At 46.7% G+C, this 20539-nt stretch overlaps 1 protein-coding gene across 4 annotated transcripts in view; it reads right to left on the minus strand.

The window, feature by feature from the left end:
- The window catches only part of ADCK1 (aarF domain containing kinase 1), a 138808-nt gene that overhangs the window by 52825 nt on the left and 65444 nt on the right, over positions 1-20539 (minus strand). For all 4 annotated transcript variants that reach the window (XM_089778406.1, XM_075926782.2, XM_075926787.2 and 1 more), the window contains one exon: positions 13105-13308. In XM_089778406.1, coding sequence (XP_089634532.1) covers positions 13105-13308 — 204 coding nt within the window. The remainder of the gene's footprint in view (positions 1-13104; positions 13309-20539) is intronic.

Here is a 20539-nt window from a genome sequence, read left to right on the forward strand (position 1 = left end):
GTGGTCTAACAAAAAACCTTGCATCAGCCATTCGGCTTCACAAGAGATCCAGACATGCCAGGATTGAAACCCACAATTCCCTTATCTCATCCTAACTAAACAGGCATCCTTCCGCAGCAAAATCAGAAGATGCATGGCCTGTGGGTAGGTCAGTGAATCCAACTGGGAGAGCTAGCTATACAGGTGGAAGCTGTCATCTTGAAGGGAAGAATCCAAGGGAGGCAAATGGGATCTACGTATACAGGCAGAAGGAAATTAGGATGCCTGAATCTAGCCAATCTTCAAGTTGGAGGACCAGACAAGAATCTGAGCAAATCAGCAGCACACTTGAAAACAGAACTCAGACCTCAGCATGGCAGTCTAGAGTGGTTCTGTACCTATCCTGGGCAAATCACAAATCCTATCCCTTTATGTATTAAACAGATATCTAGACTCCTGAACATGTGAGCCTGATCACCTGGGAGTACAATGGCTCCAGTACTCCCTCTAAGCTGCGCGCTTGTGTGGCCACCCAGTTGATTAGCAGAGCACCCACAGACAGCTTTTTATTTCGCTGGTGGTGCACATTCGCACTATGGATGTTAAAATGTGTTTAATTAAGTAACTGTGTAACTGCTGAAAATTTCACCACATGCGGAATGTTAGCCCCAGCTGGACACAGCTGTCTCCTATGAACAAAGGGGACAGAAAAGGTTACACATGGGCTGAGGCAGGTTTTACAAGGGCCCTGCTAGAGACCCAGGTTTTTTGCCAGTGCTCCCAGGCACATACCATCCAACCAGTGCCTGATCTGTCATTCCAGAGCCCCAAGGGAATGGATACCTTGCAATGAGATTTAACGTGACTGATGCGATATTTTTTACAGTGGCTGTTCCAGAGCAAGCACAGAGGGCATAAATGGACAAATGAGTGGGTTCAACAAGATCCAAAGTCCTGGCAGGCAGCATGGTTTTCTTCATATACTCTGTGCCCTGCTGCAAAACACCCTGTGCCATTAGGGCCACTTTCCACCAGGAAGGCCCAGCCACTATTGCAGCTGGTTTTTTTAAGAATTGCCAACAATAGACATCACTTTCCTGACAGGCAAGCAAACAGGCCAGTGAGAGCAGAGGTAGCAGCAGCACCAGCACAACCAGTCACCACTGCCTTTCAGTTGACTAATGCAGGCCCATTTGTTCTGGATGACATTAATGCTTCTCACCATCTATCTCAGACTCTTTAAATTACTGTGTTATGGCCAAAATCTTTTTTCATAATTGATAAAAATCTTTTTATATGCCAAGTTATTGAAAAATGTGAGGTTTTTTATTCCTCATTATAGTTTTAATATAAATGTGTTTTTTATCGATAGCTGCTTGGAAGGACAGTGCAGAAAGTGGGAGGCACTGGACGAGCACAACCTCCTCTCCCATTCCACCATCACCCTTATCTTCATTATCTCCAGCCATCAGGGCATTAGCCCCGAGATCCCAGCTTCAAGACAGATGAGTGAAGGAGTCTGACTGTTATCCTGGGACAGGGAGCAGAAAGAAATGAAATGCAAACAGAACTCAAAACTTATCAGTCTTATTACTGCACCCTGAGCTGATGAATAACATGCATGGAGGGAACAGCAACTTTCTGGGTTCAGTTCCACCACAGTAATTCCCCACTTTAAGAGTCACCCACCATTAAGATGATGCTGAGAGAGGGCCAAAGAGTGCCCCTTAATGGGTGAGGTTGACCATTTCCAGTTAACCAGTGGGGGCTGGAGCAGCTCCTTGCTTGCTGCAGGCATGGGGCTGCTCCAGCCCCACAGAGCCTACCGTGGACAGGGGTGCTCCAGCCTGACCAGAGCAGCCCCTGCCCACGGTGGGTCTGGGTGTACCACAGGTAGGGGTGCTCTGGCTGTGCTGGAGCAGCCCCTGCCTGAAACAGGGGGACCACTCCAGCCTCCCATCAATCCCCCCTTTAATTGGTTAACAGATAAAACATTATGCTCAACCATCCTAATTAAACAGGATTTTACAACCCTACACAGGAGAAGCTTCAAATGGGTGTGGGATTCTTCATCACTTCCTATAAAATGGTTCTGTGTAGTGTCGCTGTCCATTGTTCAGCAGCGATGATGTTACACCACAGATATGAGGACTTCAATGCAGGGTGAATGATCCTTGTATGTAGGGTCTGTAAAGCCCTTTGGGGTGTTTGGGAGCAAGAGAAGCTATGGGAATGTAGTTCCCTGCTCTCCCAGGCCATAGATGGGTTGACAGGGAAGACGATCTCTCTGGTGAGAGACCATGAAAGACACAAAAGCGAGGAATATGCCCAGAGCACTGGAACCCCTGAACTACAGCCGTCTCTACAAAGCCAGACCATTTGAGTTATAGGGGCCAGCACCCTTTCCCTTGGCCAGTTTTGCTCAGCATGTGAGCTGGCTCATTTCACAGCTGCAGCAGGAGTCACAGCAGCAGCTCCTTGCAGATTGTAAAGCAGCTCTTTGACAGTAGAAAGAAACACAAGGAATTGTGGGGGGAAATGATGAGCTCCTGACAGCATTCACTCACTAGGCAGTGAGACAGCTGTGTTCCACCACCTACTCCAACTAAGTGGGGCTGTATAGAGGCCCCTTTCAAAGCTGGGCCCTTAATCTATTAAGACAGCTAGGTTTGGGTCCTGGCTTCACTTGAGAAGAGCCTCACTCCTCGTGTGCTTCTCCATCCATTGATTTCAGACACAACACCTGAAGTAATGGTCCCCAGATTTAAATATCAGAAGCAGAGGTCTCCTCAAGGAAAGAGCTACAGTCACACACACTGCAGAGTGGTGCAAATCAATCCAGTCATGCATGTGCACATGCAGCAAAGAGGGGCCGAGGGGTGACATGTTTTCACAGGGGTCCCATGTTCAGTGAAGACAAAATAACCAGAAATCCCAATATTAGGGGCTTTGTTTTAAATACACAACTACACCACTCCCCTCCTCAAAATATGTCCCAATTTTCCATACTTGCTAGCTACATCTAGACTGCAAGCCTCTTTCGAAAGAGGCTTTTTTGAAAGATACTTTTGAAAAGGCCTCTTTCGAAAAAGAGCATCTAGACTACAACCAGTACTTTCGATAAAGCAAGCCGCTTTTTCAAAAGAGAGCACCCAGGCAGTCTGGATGCTCTCTTTCAAAAAAGCACAGTTTGCATTACATAGCGCCTTTTTTCAAAAGAGCACTTTGAAAAATGGTGTTATTCCTTGTAAAACAAGGTTTTCTGGGGTCATAAAAACTGCCATGTTCTTTCGATTTACTTCCGAAAGAATGAGGCAGCAGTCTAGACACAGGGGAAGTTTTTTTTAAAAAAGGCTACTTTTTTCGAAAAAACCCTGTAGTCTAGACACACCCTCTATCTGGTCCCCCTAAGTGAAGAGCATGCATCAGAAATCAGCCCAGCTCTGACTACCATATTCTTACTGCCAGCAATAAGAGTGAAAAATTAACAGGAACTTTACCTATTATTAACGTGAGGCTAGAGAAATGTCTGATGAGACTGCAGGGGAGGAGGAAGGGACAGAATCCTCTTTGTGCACCCCAGTGCCAGACAAGGCGTTCTTCCCAAGCCTCTGCAAGGCCTTCAAGCTGCCTGTTCTATTCCAGAAGGTCAGGGTTTGTCTGCCATCTACTGGTCATTGGAAGCAGAACTCCTGGAACAGCTGGGCAGGAGCAAGCCTGGCAGTACCTCAGAAAGGCAGCCCTCTCACTTTGCACTTGGGCAGGTGGCAGCAGGGTTTGGAAAGTCTCCAGCTTTGCTTTATAATGGGCCTGCTGGTTCTGTTGGGAGGATAAATTAAGCTCCATCCTGGCTCAGAACCCAGCTTTATTAGAGCCCCCATGAGCGGGGAATCAGTGATATCGAGATAGCAGGGCTCAGTGGAACCTACCAAAGAAAATGAGAGGAGCTGACAGAAGCTTCTTCAGAGATCAGGAAAATTCAGAAAGACCTACTCATCTCATTGGTAAATGGTTTGAAAACTAGGGGACATGATCTACATGAGAAAGCTGGGAGCAGAAAGGACATGTGAGCATAGTAGCTCTCTACAAAACAAAACAAAACCCATCATGGTAGGGGAGGGGTCAGAAGCTATGGATATAAGCAAGCTGGACAGACATCTAGATTTGTTTCTGTCAGAAGCCATAGTCACTGGCTACATGTGGCTATTTGACCAGTTGGCTTGAACAATGTGGCTATTTGGCTGGTTGAGTGTGGCTAGTTTGCTACAGCAGTATAGCACTATAGTGGCTACTGCTTCAGAACTGGTTGGATACCACGGGACTAAAGGGTATGAGGGAAAGGCTAGAAGGTGAGATTCAAGACTGAATTTAAAGGGTCTGTAGGAGGACAGGCTAAAGAGCTGACCAGAACTGAGTTGTGTGAGCATTTCATTCTGAGTAGAATGGGGACTATTGTGGGGCTGGATGGGATAGAGCTAAGCTCTGGCCTGTTGGGGTATACAGACAGGCCAGATATGCTGCTGCACTGGGAGGTGCATTTGCGAGTAGACAGAGGTAGGACAATGAGTAGGGACATGTAATGTGGCTGGAAGAGAGAGCTGTCAGGGAATTTAAGACACTTGGCAGTGCACTGGAAACCAGAGGAGAAGCCCTAAGATGTAGCCTACATGTACAGGCTAGGAAAGACATAGGTATAAGTTGAAGCAGTAACACAACAAACCTACAACCCTCAAGACTAGCTAAACTAATCCAGGCATAATACCTCAAAAGCCTTAGCAACCAGGAATAACCCTAGATTATGCAGGATAAAATGCTGTAATAACAAGTATGACTGAACCGTTGACAGATAACCCAAGATGTGAATTTATACCAGTTCTAGATATTTTAGGTTAGGAATATCAGCAAATGTCCAAGCACAGGAATGCCATGGTAACTAACTGACATGTCTGCTAATAAGCTTGAGGCCTAGTAAGCTCTGAGGGAAGGGCACCCAACATTAGAAGGTGAGGAAATACAGATAAGGAAAAGAAGTGAAAACCCCTTACTGAATATGCATTAAACACAGCGGGCATCAATGTAACACATTATAAAAGCTCTATCACAACCTGCGCACCTCAGGAGACGCCAGGATGACGACATTGCTGCTGCTGCTGCGATGATTACTAACAATTCAGGTATATCTAAATGAATATACTGGTGTTCAGACAAGGGGTGTTTTGACCATTTTGTATTATTTATTTTCCAATGTTTGTGATTTTGCTAACAGTGCTAATAAAAATATTAGCAAATTATCTCCTTTGTGCATCGGGGGTGGAGGGGGGTCTTGTAACCACTGTGATATTTCTGGATCTGGTCACGAGGCAGAACCTTGCCAAACCATAAAACTGTAGCTGGGAATTACTTACTCAAACAATAGATCAGGCTGATCAAGCTCCTATTTGGGGATGGGATGGACAGCATTGGAGTCAAACAGAGGAGACACATAGGCTGTGTCTACATTGGCATCCCTTTCCGGAAAAGGGATGCAGATTAGACCAGTCAGAATTGCAAATCCGCGGGGGATTTAAATATCCCCCGCGGCATTTGCATTTACATGGCTGCCGCTTTTTTCCGGCTTGGGGATAAGCCGGAGAAAAGCACCAGTCTAGACGCGATTCTCCGGAAAATAAGCCCTTTTCCGGAGGATTTCTTATTCCTACTTCCTATTTTCTGGAGAATCGCGTCTAGACTGGCGCTTTTCTCCGGCTTATCCCCAAGCCGGAAAAAAGCGGCAGCCATGTAAATGCAAATGCCACGGGGGATATTTAAATCCCCCGCGGATTTGCAATTCCGACTGGTCTAATCTGCATCCCTTTTCCGGAAAAGGGGTGCAGTGTAGACACAGCCATAGAGTAAAGGAGATGTTTCACAGGATGATGAATTGGTCACCCTACAATGAGACTTGCATACTATGGTGAAAGATGCTCTGGAAATGCATAGATTAGAAAAATAACAATGAACCCCCCTTTGAGGGTGAGGAGGGGAAAGTAGTCTGAATGGTCCAACCTATCTTTGGCCCATTAGTGCCAATGCCGAGAGTTATATGAGAGAAACACCCTACCCATTGGGATCTGCATTTGGACCTACCAACTCCTTTCTCCCATACCACTGAACAGCTTTCAAAGGCTACGTCTTCATTACAGAGCTATTTTGGAATACTTCCAGTATCTCGAAATAGCTATTCCATGTTTTTTGAGTAAGCCCATTATTTCGAAATTTAACGGGGTTGCTATTCCAACATCCCTGTAAACCTCATTCCACAAGGATTAAGGAACGTTTCAGAATAGTGCTCTATTTTTAAATTTGGCACTGGGTAAACAATGTCAAATTTCAAAATAAGCAATTTTGAAATTATCTCGAAATAAGCTATCTAATTTCCATAGCTCAAATTGCATAGCTTATTGTGAGCTATGGGTGCAGTTTAGATGCACCCAAAGGGAATGACCTGAGCTGAACCTAAACAGGTGTCCTAGGCTCTGGGCCTCATACCCCAACCAGTCTAGAACAAGTACTCTAGAGCAGTGGACACCAACTGGTCGATCGCCACCAGCCAGCAGGCTGCCCCTCTTTGATCCAGCCCAGCTGGAGCACAGCACAGCCTCGGCGGATGGAATGCCACACCCAGCTGGGCTGGAGCAAACAGGGGGAACCACCAGCCAGCTGGTCATGGCTTTCAGCCCAGGTAGCTACCCTTGTTTGCTCCAGCCCAGATGGCCAGGGAGTTCAGTCCTCTGAGGCTGCGTCACACTCCAGCTGGACTGGATCAAAGAGGGGCAGCCGCACGGGTGGCTGCCCCTTTTTGTTGTGACTGCCCCTCTTTGTTAACTTGCTGGCTAGGAGGGGAGAAGAGGCGTGCATGCAAACACATGCATGCATCCCCGCTCTTGCCTCCTGCTCCGGAAGGGGACTGGGCGACTCGCACACGTGGCACGCTAGGGACAGGGGTCAGAGAGCCACCTTTCCCATCAACCCACCACACGTGACCGGGCTGTGTGCAGATTCAGGGAGCCCGTTCCCCACCGCGCCGCTGTGTCTGGCCCAGCTGAAGCCAGCCCTGGGTGCCCCAGGCTCTGCCTGACCCAGCCCCAGCCTTAGAGCCGCTGCCTGCAGGCAAAGGACTGAGATAGGCAGGGAAGAGACTCTGCAGCCTCCCCCTCCTTACTCCAGTGCTGCTCCTCAGAGGGTGCGAGTCCCAGCACTGCTGTCCTGCTGGTGAGTGCACTGGGGGGCACAGGGTGTGGGGAAAAGAAAAGGGGTGAAGGAGGATGCAAGAGCAGGATGGGAGGGGGCAGGGGTTGCACTGAGGGCATGGGGCGATGCAGGGGATCAGGCTGGGGGGGAATCATGGGGCTGAGAGGAGTGAGGCTAGAGCAGAGGGAAGAGGTGAGGGAGGAAACAATTTTACTTTGCAGATGCTGCACTTTCCTTTACTCCCCACATCTTTGTCTCCTTCCCCAACTAGCTATTTGGCTGCATTCTCACCCTCTCACCTTTTCTGTGTTACTGTCCCAATCCCCTCCTACCCCCAAACTCCCTATGGTACCCCCACCTCGTGCCCTCTCCTGCTGCTAAGCTCCCTTCCAGACCCTGCCCCCCACCTCCCACCCAGATCCTGCATCCCTATACCACTCGCTGGCAGCCCTGTCCTGCACACTGAACCGTACTTTTTTGTTCCCAACCTTAGAGCCTAAGGGGGTCCACAAAATCCACCAACCCTGGAACCTTAGAAAAGTAAATTTGGCCTATGGGAAGCCATGAACTTCAGTCCTCTCTGCCCCTTACCCTTACACTGTGGGGTCTGGAGTTCCAGAGGAGTGAGGTGTCTCAGCAGGGGGCCACATCAGTGAGGGTTAAGAGTTTTAGGAGAAGTTTTTTTTGCTTCTCACTTGTATGGTCCCCAGCTGATTTTTCTGTGGGTCAGTGGTCCCCAACCCAAAAAAAGGATCCCCACCCCTGCCATAAATAAAGAAAACATTGAATCCTTTTGTGGTGGACATAATGTTTTACTTGATTTAAAATGAAGTTTGATCAACTAACATGAGAAAGTTAAAATGCTTAATCTGTTTAATAATTTAAATTGAACCATTCTCCCCAGCTGCAGCAGTGGCAAAATGGCTAGGTTCTAATTATATAATTAACAGTAGGTTTCCATTAGCAACGAGTAGTCCGCTGAAAGGTTTGGAGAGGATGGGGCCTCAATGGGTGGGGTCTCAGGGAAGGGATGGGGTAGATCCTGGCTTGCCCTGACATTTAAAAAGTGATCTTGGGTATAAAAAGATTGGTGACTACTGTTCTAAAAAGAAAAGGCATGCATCCCCTATCCTCCAGTTCCTGAGCCAGCTACTACCAGAAAAGATTCACTTTCCAGAGCTCCTCATAAATTCTTCACCCTTTTGTCTGGTGTCAGATTCCACCAAAAATAGTCTGGCAGCATTTCAAAAGAATATACAAAGAGGGTTGGAGGAAAGGAAAACTTTGGGGAAGTGACACATGCCTTGTCAAGTTAGGTTAAAAGAACAGCTACAAATCAGAGTTGAATAACAGCTCCCACTCTTTAATGTTTCCTGAAATTTAATGAAATTTCCTTTGCTCAGTGTCTGCCATTGCTCCTATTCAAACTCTCCCCAAAGTTTTCCTTTTCCCCATCCCTCTTTACATATTCTTTAGTAGCTGTCACTTTTGACATGATCATTTAAGCTATGACTGACATTAAAAAAGACAGCATTTGCTGGCAGTGACCACACTAGGATATTGGAGATTATTGATTATTTTTATTCCAATAGCTCCTATCTAGCACTAGGCACTGTCCAAATACACATAGAAAAAACACAAAGAAAAAACAGTTTCTTGCCATTTCAACCAGAAAGGACACTGTCTCAACGACTTAATTACCTGCATCCTACTCCAGAAGCCTTTCAAATCTGCACTTGAAAGGGAACTGTCATTCATGCTAAGATTTGACACTCTACGTGTCGGGCTCAACAAAGACACCAACTACCTTACCCAATACAAAGATAGCTTCCCCAATTATCGCCTCTAATACCATTAGCTCACAGACATTTACCTTTCCCCACCTCTAATATCATTAGCTCACAGACATTTACCTTCCTCTCCCCCCCATCCTCCTTCTGTTCTGAAATGTGATTTGTCCTTTTCATATGTGTTCACTTTTTTTTTAATTGTATCCTTTGGTATATATGGTTGTGACTATTTTCTTCCACTATTTGATCTGAGGAAGTGGGTCTGGCCCACGAAAGCTCATCATCTAATAAACCATCTTGTTAGTCTTTAAAGTGCTACATAGTCCTGTATTTTGTTCCAAATACACAGAGTGCTAAGCTGCTGCAGTATTCCCATGTGTTTAGAATAGGAGGGGACAATGGGATCCACAGATCAGCATGTATTATACTGCTTCTTCTAGATCTAATCAGCAGAAACAGCCATCTTCTCCTGCTCTAAGCTAACCGATTTAGTCTTGTAGTTTAAGGAGATAGTGCTCCATGCTGTAGTGCTGAAGGTCCTGGGTTCGACCACAGCTTCAAGTCAGGCGCTGCACAAAAGTGAGTCCCTGACTAAGAAGCAGAAAGACACTCCCCACATTTCCTTCATGCACCAGAGCGTAAGGGAGCCCAGGCCAGCAGAGTTTGGGGCCAAAAATGAAGGGTTCAGTATGTGGAAGGGGGAGCTTCCAGGAAGCAGGCTTGGGGTGTAGGTTCTGGACAAGAGGGAGGGTTCAGGAGTGGGTTGGGGGGTCTGGGAGGGAGGTAGGGCGCAGGAGTCACTTCCTCCTCCAGCCTGTGGACTGGATTTGGACTCAGTTTGTCTGACTCTGGCCTGCAAGGCTTCCCCCCTGCCAGCCCTCCATGCTGTGGGGAAGCTCCAGCCCCATTGAGGAGTCTGCAGCGGGGTTGCAGTTCTGGAGCTTCCCAATGCTACGGGAGGGCCCCAAGCCTTGGGTGCTGGATCCAGGCAAGTCGAAGCAGGATCCGGCCTCTGGGCCTTAGGTTCCCCTGCACTACTACATCCCTGCATCATGACATGATGTCTCTGCATATCTAACGCAGTATTACTGGGGAAAGAGGGAAGAGATCCCCTCTTTACCACCAGATCTCATTGCAAATGGGTGTCTAATTTGCTGGCCGCTGTCTCTTTAGTCTTTGTTGTTTGTCACATTTCTCCCTACCACAACACTATTTTTGGTGTGTTTTCCTTCCCAAATATGTATTGATCCAGGTTGAATCTCATTTCATTACTTCCTGCTGATATTATGAACCCAACTAGGAGGCCCTGCTCCCACCCATGACAATTCAAGTTCTACAGAAGTGAGATTGGATCATAGGTTCATTTGGATCATTTCTTTCCATCTCTCCAGAGTTGAAGTTCACTATCTGCTTTGAGTCAATTTCAGTTGTAGGTTCCCAGGCATGATGCTATTGTCTCTGAGTCCCTGACCTACCAAGGCAATATTTCAATATTCTATCTCCCACTTTCCACCCCCATTTACCCAAATCCCAATTGTCAAGTCAGCATTTTGTTGCTGAAACATAGCAAACATATTTCTACACATGGACTAGCTTCATCTGTGGTGTAACTCCACAGCCTCCTACAGGCTCCAGCAAGAGGGCCTTCATCAGCAGATTTGGCTTCTTAAAACACTTTTTTGTTTTTAACTACTTTAACTCAGTCTCCTATAAGAAATGGACTGAAGCAACTACCTCTGGCCTCATTATAATTCACCTTTAGCAGTGCCATTCTTTCTCTCCATTTTTCTTCCCTTATCTCTATCTTATTCTTTCTTCTCTGTCCCTTTTAATACTCTTTTCTCTCTCTTTTTAACATTCCTATTTGCTTCCTCTCTGTCTCTTTAAAATTAAAGATCACCCCGACACTACCCATGTGGATGAAGTGAATGCTAAGAGGAAAGGCTGCTGCTGAGAGGAGGATTCGAGCTGCCTCGCTGGGAATCAATGAGGCATGGAAAGCTCATCTAGCTCCTGAAATGCTGAAAGAAACCAGAGCAGATCAGTGGCAGCCGAAAATACATTTGAGAGAGAAGAAAAGGCCCCGTCACTGAGCGCCCCATTCAGATACAGAGAGAAGCAGCGCGTGCAGAGCCAGAGGCGGCTGCTTTTGTGTTTTAATGCTGTCTAATCCCACCCAGGCTTTCCCCTCCACCCACCACAGGGAAAGGCAGGCTGCAGCTTTACTCTTCAGAGCAGCTGGAGGATGGGTACTGCAGGGAGTTGTTTTACTAGCCTATTTCTCTCCCTCCATCTATTCGCTGTGCTACAAATCCAGCTGGTACTAACCATGCAATGAGGCTGGGGGTTGGTTTCACAGGCAATATGAATAGAGCCCTGCGAAGCTGCAGATATCCGCTTTACATTCACAAGTATCTGCACCCACAGATGTAGACGCAGATATCCGCGGCTCATTTTTGTGGATACAGATGCAGACAAGTTTTGTATCTGCGCAGAGCTCTACATAGGAAGGTAGGTCAGAGGCTACAATTTGCAATTAAACTGTGTGGAAAAGCTTGCTGTCATTCATGAATATCCAACCCCCTTAGCCAACCCCACATGTAAACTCCCACCCCTCAACTTACACAGAACCAGACACACCCCAACCTCCTACATATCAACCCAGAGCACCCACACCCATAGTATACACACCTAGCCAGCCTACCATGCAATCAGGTGCACTCTCCTCAACACATTGTCACACATGCAGCCATGACAAAAAGTATGACACACACACACCCGTTGCTCCCACACTACTGAACCTTAACATAGCCCCCTAACTCATTTACCCCTCCCCACCTACATTCCCTACCATTACCTAGGTATAATGCTGCCTCTCCTTCCCACATATACTTCCATCCCCACTGCTCCACTGCACACCCACACTCTCTACAGCCTCCTCCCTATATTCTAGGCACAACTCAGACTGGGTGTAGCACAGTCACCATGATGACGAGTTGAAAAACTGCAGGACAGCACAGTTATTTCAGTCCCGGGCCCCAAGAGTTAATGTCACAGCCTTCTTTCCTACTCTGTTACCTTAGTGTCAGCACCAAAAGCGATTTATGCTGTTATTAGAGGGATTTATTTATTTTTTTCATTTGGGGTTAATTAGGGGCTTGTGAAAGTAAAGGGCTGTCAGTGCCAGCTAGACATGGCAGAAAACAGCCAGGGGCAATGCTATCTGCACACACAGATCTGCCAATGCACCTCACTCCTCAGATACAACACCCTGGGTATGTCTACACTACCCCACTATTTCGAACTAGCGGGGTAATGTAGGCATACCGCAATTGCAAATGAAGCCCGGGATTTGAATTTCCCGGGCTTCATTTGCATAAGCCGGGCGCCGTCATTTTTAAATCCCGGCTGGTTCGAACCCCGTGCCGCGCGGCTACATGCGGCACGAACTAGGTAGTTCAAACTAGGCTTCCTAGTTCGAACTACCTAGCTCGTGCCGCGTGTAGCCGCGCGGCACGGGGTTCGAACCAGCCGGGATTTAAAAATGGCGGCGCCCGGTTTATGCAAATGAAGCCCGGGAAATTCAAATCCCGGGCTTCATTTGCAATTGCGGTATGCCTACATTACCCTCCTATTTCGAAATAGGAGGGTAGTGTAGACATACCCCCTCTGATTTCAATCCTAGGGAATCCCATAGCTCTGCTCATGATCCTTAATCCTGATCTGTACCATCCCTGCAATTCCTGACACAGGTCCTTACACATACAGTTCTGCTGATGCTTCTCATTCCCACCTGCCAACCCCTTTCCCTCTCCCATGTAATTCTCACCAGATTTTGCCAGCCTCCACCATGCCCAGCAATGTGTGCAAAATACCACACTTCCCCCAGAGCTAGGCTAAGATGACTCCAACAGGAATCTCTCTTGTGGTCTAAGTCTTCCAAGGCACAAGGCCAGTATCCCAAACTCCCTTGTCATGTTTCCATCTATGAAGGAAAAATCAGTAAGCATCTTATTGCTCCTGTTTCCTTCTGGCTAGTTGCCCAGAGCTACCATGCTGCAGCTGGCTTGCTTGGCAGACCCACAAGGGCTGCAGTGTCTCATACCTCTTTGCCCAGGTCCTCACGAATCACTTGTTCAATCTCCTGCATGCTGCTCTGTGGGGCCTGGCTGTGTAGTACCTTAAGGGTGCGAGTGTATTCCTCAGGCAGAAGGTAGTCGAGTGCCCCCAAATGCTGTCCCACTTTGATGAAGGTGCCTCTGTTGGCACAGCACAGGTCCCGTAGACGTTCCGCAGAGCGCAGATGCACCTGCAGAGAGATCAAAACATCAGCCAAGTTCCTTTCTCAAACTCTTTGCTCCTTGTTCCTCCCTCCTCCTTCACCTGCCTCCTCATCCTTTACCGTGGCTCCCCTTGGCTGCAAATGGCGAAACGGCGCCAATACGAGCCGCAAGGCTCTGTGGCCATGGCGCCGGTAAGTAAAAACACTGGAGCAGCCAGTTAACAGGTTTCTCAAATTGGTTTCACGGCCCACTTTGAGAAACACTGTCCTACACACACACTTTTACTCCTCTCGGTTTCAAATGCAACTGTCTTCTTTTTTGGTTGTTTTTTGTTTTGTTTTGGGGTTTGTGTTTTTTACTTCCTTGATTGTGCACCTGCATCACCTATTGTCAACGGAACTCCGGGAATGTGGCTTGCTGATTAACAGGAACTGACACAGAGCCAACAGGAGGCCTGCCTCAGCATCAGGCAAAAGTCAGGGTCATTGTTCCTGTTTAAAATACACAGGTGAGAATGTAAAAGATTAAAGTGGGAGAAAGACAGATGCTATCCTAAGAGTCTCTGCACAGATACTTCCTTGAGGAAGGACAATCTACGTAAAGACACATCAAAACAAACATTCTTTTCTGTCAATTTAGCACTGGTAAATGGTGGTGGATGGGCATTTCCTCAGCAACCAAATCCTATTTATCATCCGAATAGCTACAATCTAGATAGTGGCAGTGCCAGCTTAGCATTTGTGCTGTTCCACAAATCCTGGATCTCCCCCTTGCGCTGGGGTAGAGCAGCATACAGAACCCATTCAGTCCTTGCTTCTTTGTCTGGACAGCCACTAAGGGGCTATTTATGCCAACTATAGTATGGACTGCAGTGAAGTGGACACTAGGAAATGGGAGACCTATCAAATTCATTTCACACTGATCAATAAGCAGCCATAAAACAACTGTAGACAGCTACACCACCACAAACAATTGTAAACATCCACTGGCCAGATCTGATTTCAACTGGTGACCATGAGAACATAAGAATGGCCATACTAGGTCAGACCAAAGGCCCATCTAGCCCAGTATCCTGTCTTCCAACAGTGGCCAATGCCAGATGACCCAGAGGGAGTGAACAGAAACAGGTAATCATCAAGTGATCCCTCTCCTATTATCCATTTCCAGCCCCTGACAAAAAGAGGGTAGGGACACCATTCTTACCCATTCTGGCTAATAAGTATTGATGGACCTAACCTCTATGAATGTATCTAGTTCTTTTGTGAACCCTGTTAAAATCCTGGTCTTCACAACATCCTCTGGCAAGGAGTTCCACAGGTTGACTGTGAGCTTCATGAAGAAAAACTTCCTTTCATTTGATGACCCCTAGTTCTTATGTTATGGGAACAAGACATAACTTTACCTTATTCAATTTCTCTATATCTGTCATGATTTTATAGATCAGTGGTTCCCAACCTTTTCAAATATACGGACCCTTTTTAATCTGTTAAAATTTTACAGACCCGCTCCAAGCAGAGCAGCAGGAAGCAGCGGCCAGCACATCTCTTGGCCCACGCTGCTTCCTCAGCTCCCGCCCCTTCTGTCTCCTGCCCATCAATGTAGGATACAGTGAGAAAACTCTCATGGCCAAAGGCAGCTCCTGCCTCGGCACTCCACCCTTGGCTGGGCACGGAGACCGGGGGAAGAAAAAAAAGAAAAGGAAAAGGAAATTAAGGATCGAGCCCACCACAGGACTGGGAGGGGAGAGAGGGCTAGAGTGTAAACAGCAGCACAGCTAATGGCGGGAGGACAGATGGTGCCTCCTGGGGTATCAAGACCCCTTCTTGAGGGCGGGATGCAATGTGCATGTGGCTGGTTGCAAATGGCGAGCCCCAGGTGAGAATCGCCTGGCAGAAAGTCCCAGTCCCACAGTGGGCCAGATCCTTACTTTTCTTTTCCTTTCCTAAACTTTCTAAAGACCCCCTACAATGCCATCGCGGACCCCAAGGGGCCCACGAACCACAAATTCAGAACCACTGTTATACACCTTTATTGTAACCCCCCTTAGTCTCCTCTGTTCCAAGATGAAAAGTTCAAGCCTTTTTAATCTCTCTTCATATAGCACCTGTTCCAAACCCCTAATTATTATTCTTGCTTTTTCTGAACCTTTTCCAATGCCAATATATCTTTTTTGAGATGAGGCGACCACACCTGTACGCAGTATTCAGAATGTGGGCGTACCTTGGTTTTATATAGAAGCAATAAGATATTTTCTGTCTTATTCTCTATCCTTTTTTAAAGATTCCTAACATTCTATTTGCCTTTTTGACTGCTGCTGCACATTGAGTGGATGTTTTCAGAGAGCTATCTATCCACAATGACTCCAAGATCTCTCTTGAGTGGTTATAGCTAAATTAGTCCCCCTCATGTTATATGTGTAGTTGGGATTATGTTTTCCAATGTGCATTACTTTACATTTATCAACATTAAAATTCATTTGCATTTTGTTGCCCAGTCACCTAATTTTTTGGGATCCTTTGGAAGCTCTTCGCCATCTGCTTTGTTCTTAACTATCTTGAACAGTTTAATATGATCTGCAAATTTTTCTACCTTACTGTTTACCCTTTTCTCCAGGTCATTTATAAATAGATTAAATAGGATCGGGCCTAGTATGAAGCCTTGGGGGACACCACTAGTTACTGCTCTCCTATCTGAAAGCTGACCATTTATTCCTACCCTTTGTTTCCTGTTTTAACCATTAACAATCCATGACAGGACCTTCCCTCTTATCCCATGATGCTAACTTAAGGGCCTTTGGTGAGGGACCTTGTTAAATGCTTTCTGGAAATCTAAATACACTATATTCACTGGATCCCCCTTGTCCACATGCTTGTTGACTCCCTCAAAAAACTCTAGGGGTATGTCTACACTACCCCGCTAGTTTGAACTAGCGGGGTAAAGTATGCATACCACACTTGCTAATGAAGCCCGGGATTTGAATTTCCCGGGCTTCATTAGCATAAGCGGGGAGCCACCAGTTTTAAATCCCCGCTGCTTCGAACCCCGTGCAGCGCGGCTACACGGGGCTCGAACTAGGTAGTTCGGACTAGGTTCCTATTCCAAACTACCGTTACTCCTCGTGAAACGAGTTGACTTTTTCCCCAACAAATTATGTTCATCTATGTGTCTGACAATTCTATTCTTAATTACAGGCAGTCCCCGGGTTACGTACAAGATAGGGACTGTAGGTTTGTTCTTAAGTTGAATCTGTATGTAAGTCGGAACTGGCGTCCAGATTCAGACACTGCTGAAACTGACCGCCAGTTCTGACTTACATACAGAATCAACTTAAGAACCCCAGGCGTCCCCAAGTCAGCTGCTGCTGAAACTGATCAGCAGCTGATTCCAGGAAGCCCGGGGCAGAGCAACTCTGCCTGGGGCTTCCTGTAGTCAGCGCTGGTCAGTTTCAGCAGAAGCTGACTTGGGGACGCCTGGGGCAGAGCAGCTGGGGTGCTGCCGGGTTGGTCCAGTAGTGCCCAGAGCGGTTGGTCCAGTAGTCCCCAGCAGACCACAGGCTCCCGGACTGAAGCCGCAGCCGCAGGGGGGTCCCGCACCTCTGAGGCTTTGCCAGAGCAAAGCCTCAGAGGCGCGGGAATCCGCCCGGTGCCCCTGGTCTGCTGGAGACGGTCTCCAGCAGACCAGGGGCACCGGAGCAGCTTACGAACGGGGCTTTCTCGCCCCGACCTCCGGGGCGAGAAAGCCCCGTTCGTAAGTGCAGATCCGACGTAAGTCGGATCTGCGTAAGTCGGGGACTGCCTGTATAGTTTAATTTGCCCAGTATTGATTTTAGACTTGCTGATCTGTAATTACCAGAATCACCTCTACAGCCCTTTTTAAATATTGGCATCACATTAGCTATCTTCCAGTGATAATTCTGTATCACAAAAGTGCCTGAATAAACCAGTCACCTGAATAAATAATTTATTCTGCCTCACACTAAAAAGCTTCCTGTCTGGGGCACAGGTACACTCCATGGTCAAGAAGGTAATAAACTGTGACTAACTTTGCTACATTATTAAAATCCCAGCAAATTTACAAATAAAAAGACACCCATCAATTTCTATGCTTTTCTGCTAGCTACATGAAAGTGGCTAAAACCTCTCAGAGTCAGGTGTCAACCATCAGTCAAATCCCAAACAGAAAAGCAATTCTAGAGTGAGCTCCTTTTTCCATGAATATGGCCACAAACATCAGCTCCTAGCAGTTCACAACCTGTCACACAGATATTCAGAGATATGAACAGCAAAAACTAGCATTAGTGTAACCTTCAAAACAAAAACAAACCAAAAAAATCAAGCACTCAGAAGGTAGGAAATACAAGAGTTTTGGTTGAAAGCTCAGCCTTTACTCATAAGAACATAAGAACGGCCGTACTGGGTCAGACCAAAGGTCCATCTAGCCCAGTAGCCTATCTGCCGACAGTGGCCAGCACCAGAAGCCCCGGAGGGGGTGGACCGAAAACAGTGATCAAGCGATTTGTCTCCTGCCATCCTTCTCCAGCCTCTGACAAACAGAGGCCAGGGACACCATTTCTATTCCCTGGCTAATAGCCTTTTATGGACCTAACCTCCATGAAATTATCTAGCTTCTCTTTAAACGCTGTTATGGCCCTAGCCTTCACAGCCTCCTCTGTCAAGGAGTTCCACAGGTTGACTACGTGCTGTGTGAAGAAGAACTTCCTTTTATTAGTTTTAAACCTGCTACCCATTAACTTCATTTGGTGTCCTCTAGTTCTTCTATTATGGAAACTAATAAATAACTTTTCTTTATTCATCCTCTCCACACCTCTCATGATTTTATATACTTCTATCATAGCCTCCTCTGTTCTAAACTGAAAAGTCCCAGTCGCTTTAACCTCTCTTCATATGGGACCCGTTCCAAACCCCTAATCATTTTAGTTGCCCTTTTCTGAACCCTTTCTAAGGCCAAAATATCTTTTTTGAGGTGAGGAGACCACATCTGTACACAGTATTCAAGATGTGGGTATACCATAGTTTTATACAGGGGCAGTAAGATATTCTGTGTCTTATTTTCTATCCCTTTCTTAATAATTCCTAACATCCTATTTTCCTTTTCAGAGAACTATCCACAATAACTCCAAGATCTCTTTCCTGATTTTTCGTAGCCAAATTAGCCCCCTTCATACTGTACGTATAGTTGGGGTTATTTTTTCCAGCGTGCATTACTTTCCACTTATCCACATTAAATTTCATTTGCCAGTTTGTTGCCCAGTCACTCAGTTTGAGATCTTTTTGAAGTTCTTCACAGTCTGCTTCTGTCTTAATTATCTTAAACAGTTTAGTATCATCTGCAAACTTTACCACCTCGCTGCTTGCCACTTTCTCCAGATCATTTATGAATAAGTTGAACAGGATTGGTCCCAGGACTGACCCGTGGGGGACACCACTAGCTCAGACCTGTACCTAAAACCTCAAACAGGACAGCATTTGGCAGCTAGCCCAAGCCATTGCCATTACCATCAAAGCCATACTGCTATTGTTAGCCTACTACCTAGATCAAAGCTTATATGTGTATATCTACCCATGCTGAGAATTATATTTCCCAGCTGCAATGTAAACATACTCTCTATAATAAAACATAAGCAATGGGGTATAGGGCTGTTAGCGAGTAGCTGACTACCCAATAAGCATAAGCTTATCGGGTAGCTGGAAGAAGTACTGACTACACACTGCCCCCCGCCTTGCTGCCTCTATAAGAGTCAGCAGGAGGGATAGGGGAGACTGCTGCAAAGTAGCATCTGCTCACGGCATGCTGAGGCTTGGCATTGGCAAAGGCTGTTCCGGCACCAGCCCCTGTTCGCAGCAGACATGGCTAGCCACCACAAACAGGGGCTGCTGGACTCAGCATGAGCTGGGATCAAGCAGCCCTGGCTCTCACTGGATCGAGACACTATGCCTCTGCATTTTAAATGTAGTAAGAGCTAGGGGGCTCTTCCTACATTTAAAATGCAGAGATGTAGCACAGGTGGCTCCCAGAGCCGGCATGAGCCAGGACTGCTCAGTCCCAGCTCATGCCGGCTCCTGGGGCTACCCCCGCAGTGGCTCTGCAGAGCGGCCCTTACTGACTAATTGTGTGGTCGATACAAATTGTATCGACCACACAATTAGCCAGATAACCAAAATTTAACATCCTTAATGAGGTAGTAGGCAGAGTTAAGGCTGAGTTTTCAACCTAAAGTCTGCATTTCCTAACTGTCACATTAAAAAGTCATATGTGGGTCCTGCAGCTTAGCAAGTCCGGGATGGAAGTTTCCATCCCTTTGAGTACATAACCTGGGACTCTGCAAGCGCAAACAGCAGCTGGCCCTTATCAGCTTTAACCCATGCCTTGAACTGGGAAACTACTGAGCGGTAAACAAATTTGATCTCAGTCTCAGCTCATGAAAGTGATAAGAATGGCATTGAGCCAGTATATGCACACCCAGTAAGCAACTGTTGTATAACTAATGTAGGGAGTCCCATGCCCGGTGAGTCTCACCAGGGACCTAGACCCCCGGCGGGTGCCCTGGATTCCCCCAGCTGGAACCACATCCACTGTGACCTGGTGCGAGGTGACAGAAACGGGACTCCCCACAGATTGAAGGGGCGTAAGCATTTTTAAGTGCCTATTACTCTCTTATACATTGCTCTGCCTGTGCTTATTGTGATGTGTCACTTTGCAGTAGCTGTGTAGCCATCTGGCAGTATTAACTCTGTAATATTAGTGACATAGTAAGATTAATAGAAGCAACTATCCCTAATTGACTCTCTTGTGAAGCGAATCCATAATCCTGTTTGGTCATGCCCCTGTGAGTTGACACTAACTTTTGACTGCTTGACTTGAATACTCTTATAGCATTATGAATTATTGATCAATGAACACAACAATGTGGAATTTTACATCTAGTCTCACATAGGCTGTGTCTACACTGGCATGAATTTCCGGAAATGCTTAAAACGGAATACTATTCCGTTTTCAGTTTTTCCGGAAAAGGAGCGTCTACATGGGCAGGCTGCTTTTCCGGAAAAGCCCTTTTTCCGGAAAAGCGTCTGTGGCTAATGTAGATGCGCTTTTCCGGAAAAGAGCCCGCGATCGGGGCTTTTTTCCGGAAAAGACTACTGGGCTGTCTACACTGGCCCTTTTCCGGAACAGTGTTCCGGAATAAGGACTTATGCCCGAGCGGGAGCAGAATAGTTTTTCTGGAATAGCGGCTGATTT

The sequence above is a fragment of the Pelodiscus sinensis genome, chromosome 5, assembly GCF_052426305.1.
Source record: "Pelodiscus sinensis isolate ZL-2025 chromosome 5, ASM5242630v1, whole genome shotgun sequence".
NCBI classification, from domain to species: Eukaryota; Metazoa; Chordata; order Testudines; family Trionychidae; genus Pelodiscus; species Pelodiscus sinensis.